At 43.3% G+C, this 12,346-nt stretch overlaps 1 protein-coding gene across 3 annotated transcripts in view; it reads left to right on the forward strand.

Moving 5' to 3' along the window:
- Window positions 1-332: 332 nt before the first annotated feature.
- Window positions 333-12,346, forward strand: part of SLC27A2 (solute carrier family 27 member 2) — a 54,840-nt gene continuing 42,826 nt past the window's right edge. The window contains exon 1 of one of the 3 annotated variants that reach the window (XM_065870978.1): window positions 333-999. In XM_065870978.1, coding sequence (XP_065727050.1) covers window positions 522-999 — 478 coding nt within the window. In that variant the 5' untranslated portion in view covers window positions 333-521. The remainder of the gene's footprint in view (window positions 1,000-12,346) is intronic. The other 2 variants (XM_065870977.1, XM_065870979.1) reach the window with 2 other exon arrangements.

Below are 12,346 nucleotides of genomic sequence, written 5' to 3' on the forward strand. Positions count from 1 at the left end.
TTGATAATAACAATCTGTCGTCTCTATAAGGCACCCTATTCGGGCAGCAATGAATAACACTAGCCCTGCGCCTGCATTATCTCTTCCAATCTTCTCAGCGTCTTCTAAGGTGTCTTACGGTCACCATTTTGATAAGATCACACCACGGGGTAGTCCAGCCTTGCCCCCAGACCTCCAGACTCGGGCCGAGAGGCGGCCGAGGCCCCAGTGAGCCGCGGAGCCGCCTTCCCCGCCTTGGGAGGACCGCAGGGGCGGGCCTGGCGCGCAGGTGGCTGCACCCCGACGAGGGGGCGGGCTCAGCCGGCCGGTCGTGCCCTGAAACCCAGGCAGCCCAGACACCGCTCCACCTGCCCGAGAGCACGCAACGGTGCCAGCAGCCCAGGCGCTCCGCCGTCGCCCCCGCCTCGCCGAGCGCCCCTGTGCCGCCCGCCAGTCGTCCGCCCAGAGCCCGCCCCGCCGCCGTGCTGCACGCCCGAAGCGCGCCCTCTGCCCTCGAGGGACCTGGAGCCCCGGCCGCCGTCATGCTGCCTGTCATCTACGCGGTCCTGGCGGGGGTGCTGCTACTGCCGCTACTGGTGAACCTCTGCTCCCCCTACTTCTTCCAGGACGTGAGCTACTTCCTGCGGTTGGCCAGGATGGCCTGGCAGGTGCGCAGCTATGGGCAGCGCCGGCCGGTGCGCACCATCCTCCACGCCTTTCTGGAGAGAGCACACCAGAGCCCGCACAAGCCATTCCTGATCTTCCGCGACCAGACGCTCAGCTACGTGCAGGTGGACCGACGCAGCAACCAAGTGGCGAGGGCGCTGCGCGACCGCCTCGGCCTCCGGCAGGGAGAGTGCGTGGCGATATTCCTGGGCAACGAACCGGCCTACGTATGGCTGTGGCTGGGGCTGGCCAAGCTGGGCTGTGCCATGGCGTGCCTCAACTGTAACATCCGCGGCAAGTCCCTGCTGCACTGCTTCCAGTGCTGCGGGGCGAAGGTGCTCCTGGCCTCGCCAGGTGAGCCTGGGGACCGCCACGCCCTGGCACCGGGCTCCTCCGCGCCTTGACGAGCCCGCTGCAGCGTGGCGGCGTAGGGGTTAGGAGAGGGTGGGGTTCGCTCGGAACTGCAGGTGTAGAGGGAAGGGATGGCAGCCCTTCCTGAAAACGCCAATTAATGATCATTAGAACCTTCTGTCGTGGAAGCTGACTGTGCCAGACCCTTTGTTAAGCACTACACATACAGTGTTGGCTGTGAATGCTCACACGGGTAGGGCTGGCTTTATAGTTGAGACCGCTCAGGCCAGAGAGGTGGAGTCTTATGCCCCAGATAACAGAATTGAGAGGAGGAGGTTAACCAGATCTATCTACCTCCAGAATCCAAGCTCTTAACCAGGGCTGACAACATCTGCGTTGAAATGCAGAGGGTCATGAGTGTGAATTCCGGAGGATCCAGAGAGACTGTTCTCACCTCTGCTGCTTGATTGGCTGTGTGATCATGGGAAAGTCACTTTCCCTCCCTGTATCTCGGTTTCCTCCTCTCTAATGGTCTTCAAGTCTGCTTCCAACTCTCAAATGCTGTTAGCCTCCCTGGATTCTCACGGCAGAGAGAAGGTGACCCCACCTACTCCCCAGGGAGAAGACTTTGGTTACCTGCTGCGGGCTCTGGTGAGCCCCCATTACATCTATAGCAACAGTGACCTTTGGTTCTGTAGTTACCTCCTGCCACATTTCAACCAGACCCAAAATGGTAACTTCATGCCCCAGTGGTCACCAGTTCAGGAAGAAACCAAGAACCTGTTACCCACAGGACTGCTGGGTTTCCCTTCCCAGAAATCTTGTCCCTGCACTTGAATAAGGACCAGTGGGTTGCTTCTCACTCTATCAGTAAGAGGAGGCCTAACCAGGTGCAGGCAAAAAGCCATGGAGGATAGGCAGCCAGGAAGCCTCACCTTTCTGGAATGTCTTTCTGTGCCAAGTCCTATCCCACATGCTTTTATAACCCTGAGAACTAACATATCATTACCCCCTGCCATACAACTGAGGAAACTTAAAATTCCGACCTAAGTCTGTCCAGTTTCAAAGCCCATGACTTTCCCTACATTACGCTACCTTCCTCTACATGAATGGAAAGTGTTAGAGCTGGAAGAGACTAAGCATCCATCTGCTCTCCCCCTTCATTTCATAGCTGAGGAAACTGACACAAGCTAAGGAGTTCACCTAGTATCACACAAAGATGAGATGTCTATTCACTTGTGGGAAACCAGGAAGCTTACACACCTGTTTCATAGGGCATAAAATAAGCAATCCCCCAAAAAATGAAGGCTTTGTATAAAAGTTTAAAAGCAGGGGGATAATTTTAAAGGCAGCCACATTATTTGAAGGGGATGGCTTTTCCTAGAAAATTCCCAACGATTTCTAGTTGCCTGGGAAAAGAGACAACTTCACTATTTAGTAACTGGAAGACTCTTAAGCCTATTACTTTACCAGTTGATTCAGAGGAAACTCATTAGCACAGCGATCTGTGTACCACTTCAGGAGGAATTTAAATACTTTTTACCTGCATATTATCCCAGGCCCTCTGTGAGGGAGGTCAAAGACTGGGAGTTTTATTGACAAAGAAGCTTGGATTTAAATGACTATAATAGAGTTTGGTTCTGTAATCAAATCAGAAATACAGCCAGATATCTCCTTTCCCACCCAGGCAACAGTCTTCTGTCATTGAGTATTATGCTTTGGTCAGTGTACATGGAAAGTATAATGAAATTCTGACATTCAGATCAAATTTGAACAGACTTTCCAATGGACCTACGGCACTCTCTACAGTAAACTGACCTTTGAGAGAGGCCACACATTTGAAAAACATTCTGTTTTTCCAAATCACTGAGAGACCATTACACAGCATGCAGAATTACACTCTGATCTGCAACTCTGATCTGCAAAGGGGGTAACAGAGTCCAAAGTTGCATGCTTGTTAATAAATGTGCCCATGCGTAAATGTGTTGAATGGACTGATTCTTAGAATTCTTTAAAGTTGGAAAGAATCTTAGAGATATTCTAATTTTATAATCCTCCAACTCTTAACAAGTGTGTTATACTGCAATAAAAAGTTTAGAAGAGTCACTTTAATGAGCGTAAGAATCACCTGGGAAGCTTACTTAAAAAAAGAAAAAAAGGATTCCTGAGCCTCATCCCCCAAAAACACTGATTCGCAGGACTGTAGTGGGGCCCCGGAAAGTGTATTTTTATAGCAAGCCCCATGCCACCCCTAGATGATTTTGAAGCAAATCATCTAAGGACTAGGCTTTGAGAAACAATCAGTCTAGTTCCCACTTGTTTAATAGTTGAATGAACAAAGGCCCAGAGGGGTGGTATCAATTCCCTAGGGTCAGAGAGAGCTGAGGACAGAACCCAATTTTCTTCTCACTTCTGGGACACTTTTTATATTCTATTACACCATCTGAACATGGTACAGAAAGATGAAAAGATTTAGAAATGTTAGAGGGGTGACAGTTCAACAGGGTTTGATTCTTTACTTCGAATTTCAGCCTCAGGGCTCATGGGCTAGTAAGAGCTCTTGAGTTTCAGCTATCTGTCAAATTCTGGAGTGTAGATAAAGGACTGGCACAGTGGTATTTATGATGAAGATTGATCCACTTGTCATGAATTTGGAGGACTCTTCACAAAGTTTAACAGGGCTCAACCTTATCAGGCATTTCAGTACCCAATTTTTCATCAGAACTTACTATACTTAGAGAAAACCAAAGACTCACAAACACTTCCCTGAATCAAACAGAACCACCCATCTCCCAGAGAATATAATTTTCTCTCTGTGGTACATTTCAGGATCCTTCTCCATAGAAGGGTACGGTGTATGTAATCACATGGAAAAATTGCCTTCAGCTATTGAAACCCACATAATGTTGTAGTTGATAGAAACCAATTTGTTGGGCCAGTAGTTTTTCAAGCAACTTCCCAAACATAGAATATGGGTAAAACAGCAAGCCATATTTAATTTCATACAACATAGGATGTTTTGTAAAAAAAAAAATTTTTTAAACACCCAAAAGGGCCCCCAAAATAGTAAGTTTGCTTTGTTTCCATTTATGCTAGCATTAAGATTGTCGCTAAGCTATCTCTTCTACTGGAAGAATAACTCATTCATCAGCTCACTGGCCAGGTCTGCATTCCACAGCTCAACATAATCATGCACAGCTCCCCCAGTGCTGGCACTACTCTTGTACAAGGCTTTAGTAACAAAGATACTATGTCTTTCAAGACTGAGATCCAGAGAGGTTATAAAATATTCCAGATTATCTTTGACCTGGTTTTTCAGGGTTGTGAAAAATAAAATTGGACCTCCTTTAAACAATGTGATAAGATAAAATGCTTCCAATAGCTTTCAAAAGTGTTGCATCATTGAAAGTTCCAAAACAGGAGAACATTCTAAAACTAGTGTCAGGACCAAGGAGAACTCTCATCAAACAAACTTTTGAGGTTAGATGGAGAAAAGCAGATGGCACAACAATTTTGAAATCACATCAAGAAATATTTAGAGAGTCCCCGCAAGGTACAAGCTAGTTGCCATGGTGGGATGGGGAGAGAAGCTGAATTAGTTCGAGGATCTTACAGTCCAGTAGAAGAACTAAGCCACATATACACAAATGATTGTGATGCCCAGGAGAATGTGATAAGTATGCTGGGAGAGCTACCGAGTGCTGTGGAGGAAAAAGAGCAGAGGGTGAAGTCTTCTTGGGGACACTGACAACAGAGTTGGGCAAGTGCACTTGTAGAGGGGGGATTCTAGGCAAGAGGAGCCCAGAGGCAGTTTTCATCAGGTCCCCAACACCAGTGAGATGCTTCATGAAAGAGTTTTACTATGTAAGGACAACAGCAGGCTGGACTTAAATAATAGTCATTTTTAAGCTGTTTACTGAAGAGACTCTACTGTAGAGAAAATAGGGACTCAGAGAGCCCAAGGAATGGCCAACAGCAGTGGCCTCACTTCCATGCAATGAGATAATTTTCTAGTGCAAACTTATTCAAGGATCAGGGCATAGAGATATCCTGTCTCCATTCCTCTTTCTGGGCTGCCCAAGGAGTAACTTAGATGTGTTGCTTCAATGCAGTTTGTCTCAACGGCTTACAGTTTTCTCATACATCTTTGAATAATGCCCTAATAAGTAAATGTTTGTGGCATTAATGAGTTCCATCATTTTGGCTGGCTGTAACAGGCTTTCTTCTCCAAAGTCTAAGAACTATTGGGATGGGCATGACGGCATGAAAAATGATGTTAAAAAAATAAAATATATCCTAATCTGAGAAAATCCATTTAGACCCAATCTCCCCCAGGCCCAGCCTCTCCTTACCACAGACTTGTTTTACCTCCCAGTTTACTTCTGGCAGAGGGCTACAAGAGAGAGGTGCTCTCTCTGGGACTCATTGCCAGAGAGGGAGCTGGTGATGAGCACAGGATGGGCTAGTGAGAGTCTGTGTCTAGGATGGTAGAGGACAGAAACCCAGACATCCAATGAGGAGTATATTCAAGAGCTAGGATCCCAGCCAAGTAACCCAAGCTCTGAAGAGAGAGCTAGCTTAAAGATGTTCTCTAAAATTTTTCTTCTTGCCCTGCTAAAGGTGGCAAGGGGGATGGTTGTACATCTCCATTCAAAAACAAAGGAGCACATTGCTGGCATATTTGGGAATGGTTATCAGTTTATCTTCTTGTTTAGAAACAAGAAGGGAGTGAAGAGGTAAAAACAAAATTAACTCTAAATCAGCTGTTTATGTTATTGAATCCGAAGAAGGATAGCGTTTGAATTACTCTGCATAAGGACTGTAATTGGCCAGTGTTTGAAAAGGACCCTCCCACAGCCTCTGAGAAATAGGGAAGCACACAACTAGTAGACAGGTGACTTGGTTGCTTATGGATATCAAATGATTATAATTATGTAAGGCCTGGAATGACCTGGTAACCTCATGACGAGCCGTTACCCTTGATTCCAGGGCTATTTAGAACGCAAGACACTTTAACTGAGAGAAATGAAAAATAATATTAAGAAATTATATAATTATATAAATATGAGATGAGTATGTATCTCCCTGTTAAAAATCTGGTTACTCCTAGTGGGACTTAACCTTGATTAAACATCTTTCTGACCTCAGGGTGCTTTGTGTTGTGGGGAAGAGGAGGGTAAGCATGCCTCTATTTGAAGGGTGTTCTAGCACATCTTGTTGAGGTAAAGACTAGACACTAGGTTATTAATTACTATAATTCCAAACTGCCAGGGATAGAAATGCAAAATCACAGTTACAAATGGTATTTTTAAAACTATTTTCAGTCTCTAAGGGCTGTGTTAGAACCAGTTTGTTTCAGTTGCCTTTCTGAGTGAAGAAAAGATAAGTCTTCAATTCTGATTTGTTCATCCACCAACCATTTCACATCATCCTGAAATTCTGATCAAAACCCATTTCCTTTCATTGCCTTCTTTTCAGATCTTACTTTATTAGTAAACATTCCTGGGGTGTTTTATTTAACTAACTTGGTCAGTTACCCATTCAGTGAGGCAATCTAATAGCAGAACAAGCTGCTAGACTGAATGCTCTTCCTATCAAAAAGCAGCAGGTTTAGCCAGTAGCATCTTGCCACTTTGATGATGAAGACTGATTCAGCTCACCACCTGCCCTCTCCCCCTGCTTTCTAGGAATGGGCCTGTGTACTCAGAAATTTCTCTTCTGCCCCTTCTTTAAAAAAAAAAGGTTATGGGTGAGGGAGGAAAATTCCTATGCTACCCTGATTTATTTTCTTTACTTTTTAACAAAATGAATTTTAAGGGGGAGCAGTGATTTCATAATCAGTCGATTTTCCATCATCCAAAGGTGTACTACTTTCTCTGAGGTTCTATTGCCATCCATAATTTCAGTCTAGACTAATGAAGTGACAGATCCACTCTGCACCCTTTAGGCAACTTTCCTTGAATCCTACTTTTCATAAAGCTTAAGGTTATGCTCTTCATCAAAAAATGAATGAGGGATTATCCATATTACTATGTAAAGGCAGATCCACATGCTTTAACCAGCACTGAGCATGTCAAGTAGACAGTGTCTTATGAAAAATCAAGGCACTTTACCAAAACTTGAACTTGAATGTCTAGTACAAGGAGGTGGGACCCCTAGAAGCCTGGTATAATTCTTTTCATTTTGTATATAACCTTCCATACATAGACTCACTGAACTTCTGTCCTCGTTTGTAAAAACAGGGTTACCATCATCTATAACACAGGGTCATTGTGAAAATTATGCGAGGTGATGTATGTAAAGCTACTATACAAATTTTTCTCCACAAATGAAATTTGTAAATCTTTTATCACTAAGAATGAAAGTTGTGGTGGATGCTGTGATATGCTGCCCAAATCCCCACTCCAGGACTGAGGTACTCATTCCTTAGCTGCTGAAAGCATTGGTAGCTGACAGCTGTCAGCTAAGAGCCTTTCCAGGGCTTGCCCTTGGTTGAAGAAAGCTGCTTTGCCCAAGGTCAAGCACTACCACCCCTAATCTGCATCCAATGACTGGTTGGTGGGCAGGCACGGAGGTAGAATCCACTTCACTTCATTTGGGACAACCTGAAGGGCCGTCCCAGGCCCAGAGTCCCTGTAGGATCAATTGAGGGAGGCCACTGTGTGACTGCATCACAGTGTAAGTTCTCCCTCTATCCAATCTACTTCCCGTGCAACCCCACAGGTGTCATTCCTGAGAGCACTCCTACACACAAATCTCAGAGTCCCAGGGAGCTCAACCTGCGACAGGTAGATTTATTTGATCTTACATGTCCCTGTTGATTGCCACTTTTATCTTAAGTAAGCAGACTTTAAAGTAAGAATTACAAAAAAAAAAAAAATACACGCGTGAAGCAGAAAACATGGGGCCCAATCATGTTTAGAAAAGAAACTAAATATCAAATACATAGTTAATGAGTTGCATTCACATCCAGAATGTCCCTTCAAATTTCAGTTTATATGTGTGTGTATAGATATGTTTATATAAATAGTAGCATCTTTAGTTTAAGGGAAGAAAGGCTGCTACCATAGGACATATGAGGTATGCCCTGACATGGCTGGCGAGCCACTGGAACCTCAAGTCAATGTCCAAATGCAAATTCTGCACCAACAGCCCAGAAGCCATGTAGGGAAATTGTGTTGGGCAGGGGCAATGGCCTTTCCTTCACATAAGCTGACCTCTAAGAAAGGTCAGGGCTCACAAACCAAAAGCCTGCAGAAGGCCAGGTAGGAACGTGAGGGAAGTAGAGGATACAATTTGCCAAGTTGCTTGAACTGTGATCAAGCATGATACCTGCTTAATTACATCTCCTTTTACTTTTACTATTACTATTATTAATTTTTGATATATCACTAATGCCTGAGTAAATTTTCTTTTAAAAAAGTACAGAAAAAATTAAAGTCCCTTTTGACCTCTAATTTTTCTCTCATCAAGAGTGGTACCAAATCCAGTCTATTCTACCTCCCAAACATCTTTAAAATGCATCTACTTCTCTCTACCCTCTGCTGCTACCTTAATGCAAACAAGCTTGCTCTATCAAATGGTGTCCCTACCTCTGGTCTTGCCCCCTCCAACCCATTTAACTGACCTAAGCCAGGAACCTGGTCCCAACCTACATCCCAGTTTCTACTCCCAACCTTCTTTCCCTCCCATTCTACACTCCAGTCAGCTTTATCCTCTTTTAACTACTTTGGCACCCTGCTGTTTGCGTCTGGGTCTTTGCATAAGCTGTCCCCTCAGCTACAAACAGGCTCAGTCAATCTCAGTGGATCTTCATCTTGCCAACTCCTGCTCACGCTTCAGATCTCAATTTAGATAACACTTCCTATGGGTTGTCTTTGTGCCCTTCCCCTATGCTTCCAAAACACCACCTCCCTCCCCTCCTGTGACACCTATGACACCTTATTTTAACGGATTATTTCTTTGTCTGTTTCTTCCCCCACTAGACATGGGCTCTATGAAAACAGGGACAGTATCTGGTTTACTCACTGCTGTATCCAACGCTTAGAACCATGCACATAGGGAACAGTCTTTAAACAGATGTTGAATAAATGTTGGGAAAGAGAGAGGAAAGGAGTGAGAAATAATCCTGGTAATTTATGAACACATGATTTAACTCAGTAGCCTCAGTCTCAGGTGAAGGGAGAGAGGGAGAAAGATTTCTTAATTCTTTAAGTAGCAATAGAAGTTTTGTTTTGTTTTTAATTTGCTTTTGTAGTCCCTTACTTGTATGCAATGCATACCTCTATCACAAAAATGATTTAATTTTGCATTTTATTTTATTAGAGGTTTATAAACTCACAGTATTGCAATATCTAAATCCTTTAAAATCAACAGTTTTACCTTATTCCTCTGTCTCTTCCACATTGACTAATATAATACTTTGTGCAGATTCTTTCAACTGTAAACATTTATTGGGAACTTATCTAGTGGTGGAGGGGTTGCCAAGATGATTATGTTATAATCCCTTAACCTCAAATTTTTCACTGTCAAATAGAGGAGAAAAAGAACTGAAGCGTGTCACACTACATACTGAACACATGTGATAGACGTATATGCAAGCTCCTGTGGGAGGGCCATAGAGCTAAGTACAAAGAGGCTGAGTCTTGAAGGATGAACAGGAGTTTTCACAGTGACCGGGAACCAGAGGGCATTCCGGGCAGATGAAATCACCTGGACAAAGATAGTAAGATGTGAGAATTATGGGTACACTCACTTCACATAGATCAGTGCGGTTACAGGAAAGGGGACAAGAGGTAGATAGAAGGAGATGACATCAGAAAAGTCGGGGAGGGGGCCATAGACTGTGAAGGACCTCAGGACCTCACACACTGCATAGAGAGTGGCTTCTGTCACAAAGGAAGCCATTGAAGGATTTTAAACAGGGCAGGAACAAGAAGTTGGGAGTGCTGTCACTGATATTGGAAGCAGGGAGAGGTTAGAGGCAAGAAGACAGGTCAGGAGGCTACTGCAATTATCTAGCTAGGAAATAATGAGGGTCTGAACCAAGGCATTGGCAAGGGACATTAGCACTCCAGTTACTGTTTTTACAACAGTAATATTTTTGATGATCTTCTCAAAATACTGAAGAACTACAGAGCAGTCAAAATACAAGAGGAGAGAAGAGTTAGGAGAGAAGAGCAACAAAAGGGAGGAGCTGATCTGATGGAGGTTGAAAATAAATTGATGTAGGGACTTCCCTGGTGGCGCAGTGGTTAAGAATCTGCCTGCCACTCTCTCCACCATCTAAGGACACAGAAAGAAGCTGGTTATCTGTACAGCAGGAAGAGAGCTCTCACCAGAAGCTGACCCTTGTGGTACCCTGATCTTGGACTACCAGCTTCCAGAACTTTTGAACTCTAAAAGAAGGTAGGTGGACAATCCTGCAGCCTGTGGAACAAAAACCACATTCACAGAAAGACAGACAAGATGAAAAGGCAGAGGGCTATGTACCAGATGAAGGAACAAGATAAAACCCCAGAAAAACAACTAAATAAAGTGGAGATAGGCAACCTTCCAGAAAAAGAATTCAGAATAATGATGGTGAAGATGATCCAGGACCTTGGAAAAAGAATGGAGGCAAAGATCAAGAAGATGCAAGAAATGTTTAACATAGACCTAGAAGAATTAAAGAACAAACAAACAGAGATGAACAATACAATAACTGAAATGAAAACTACACTACAAGGAGTCAATAGCAGAATAACTGAGGCAGAAGAACGGATAAGTGACCTGGAAGACAGAATGGTGGAATTCACTGCTGTGGAACAGAATAAAGAAAAAAGAATGAAAAGAAATGAGAGAGCCAAAGAGACCTCTGGGACAACACTAAATGCAACAACATTCGCATTATAGGGGTCCCAGAAGGAGAAAGGACCAGAAAAAAATATTTGCAGAGATTATAGTTGAAAACTTCACTAACATGGGAAAGGAAATAGCCACCCAAGTGCAGGAAGCACAGCGAGCCCCATACGGGACAAACCCAAGGAGAAACACACCGAGACACATAGTAATCAAACTGGCAACAATTAAAGACAAAGAAAAATTATTGAAAGCAGCAAGGAAAAAACGACAAATAACATACAAGGGAACTCCCATAAGGTTAACAGCTGATGTCTCAACAGAAACTCCACAAGCCACAAGGGAGTGGCATGATATACTTAAAGTGATGAAAGGGAAGAACGTACAACCAAGATTACTCTACCCAGCAAGGGTCTCATTCAGATTTGATGGAGAAATCAAAAGCTTTACAGACAAGCAAGAGCGAAGAGAATTCAGCATCACCAAACCAGCTCTACAAAAAATGCTAAAGGAACTTCTCTAAGTGGGAAACACAAGAGAAGAAAAGGACCTACAAAAATAAACCCAAAACAATTAAGAAAATGGGCATAGGAACATACCTATTGATAATTACCTTAAACATGAATGGATTAACTGCTCCAACCAAAAGACACAGGCTTGCTGAATGGATACAAAAACAAGACCCATATATATGCTGTCTACAAGAGACCCACTTCAGACCTAGGGACACATACACACTGAAAGTGAGGGGATGGAAAAAGACATTCCATGCAAAAGAAAATTAAAAGAAAGCTGGAGCAGCAATACTCATATCAGAAAAAATAGACTTGAAAATAAAGAATGTTACAAGAGACAAGGAAGGACACTACATTATGATCAAGGGATCAATCCAAGAAGTAGATATAACAATTATAATTATATATGCACCCAACATAGGAGCACCTCAATACATAAGGCCACTGCTAACAGCTGTAAAAGAGGAAATGGACAGTAACAGAATAATAGTGGAGGACTTTAAACCTCACATCAATGGAGAGATCATCCAAAATGAAAATAAATAAGGAAACAGAAGCTTTAAATGACACAAAAGACCAGATAGATTTAATTTATATTTATCGGACATTCTATCCAAAAACAGCAGATTACACTTCCTTCTCAAGTGCACATGGAACATTCTCCAAGATAGATCACATATTGGGTCACAAATCAAGCCTCAGTAAATTTAAGAAAATTGAAATCATATCAAGCACTGTTTCTGACCACAATGCTATGAGATTAGAAATGAATTACAGGGGAAAAAACGTAAAAAACACAAACACATGGAGGCTAAACAATATGTTACTAAATAACCAAGAGATCATTGAAGAAATAAAAGAGGAAATCAAAAAATACCTAGAGAAAAATGACAATGAAAACACGACAATCCAAAACCTATGGGATGCAGCAAAAGCAGTTCTAAGAGGGAAGTTTATAGCTATACAAGCCTACCTCAAGAAACAAGAAAAAATCT

The sequence above is a fragment of the Phocoena phocoena genome, chromosome 2 (assembly GCF_963924675.1).
Source record: "Phocoena phocoena chromosome 2, mPhoPho1.1, whole genome shotgun sequence".
Taxonomy (NCBI): Eukaryota; Metazoa; Chordata; class Mammalia; order Artiodactyla; family Phocoenidae; genus Phocoena; species Phocoena phocoena.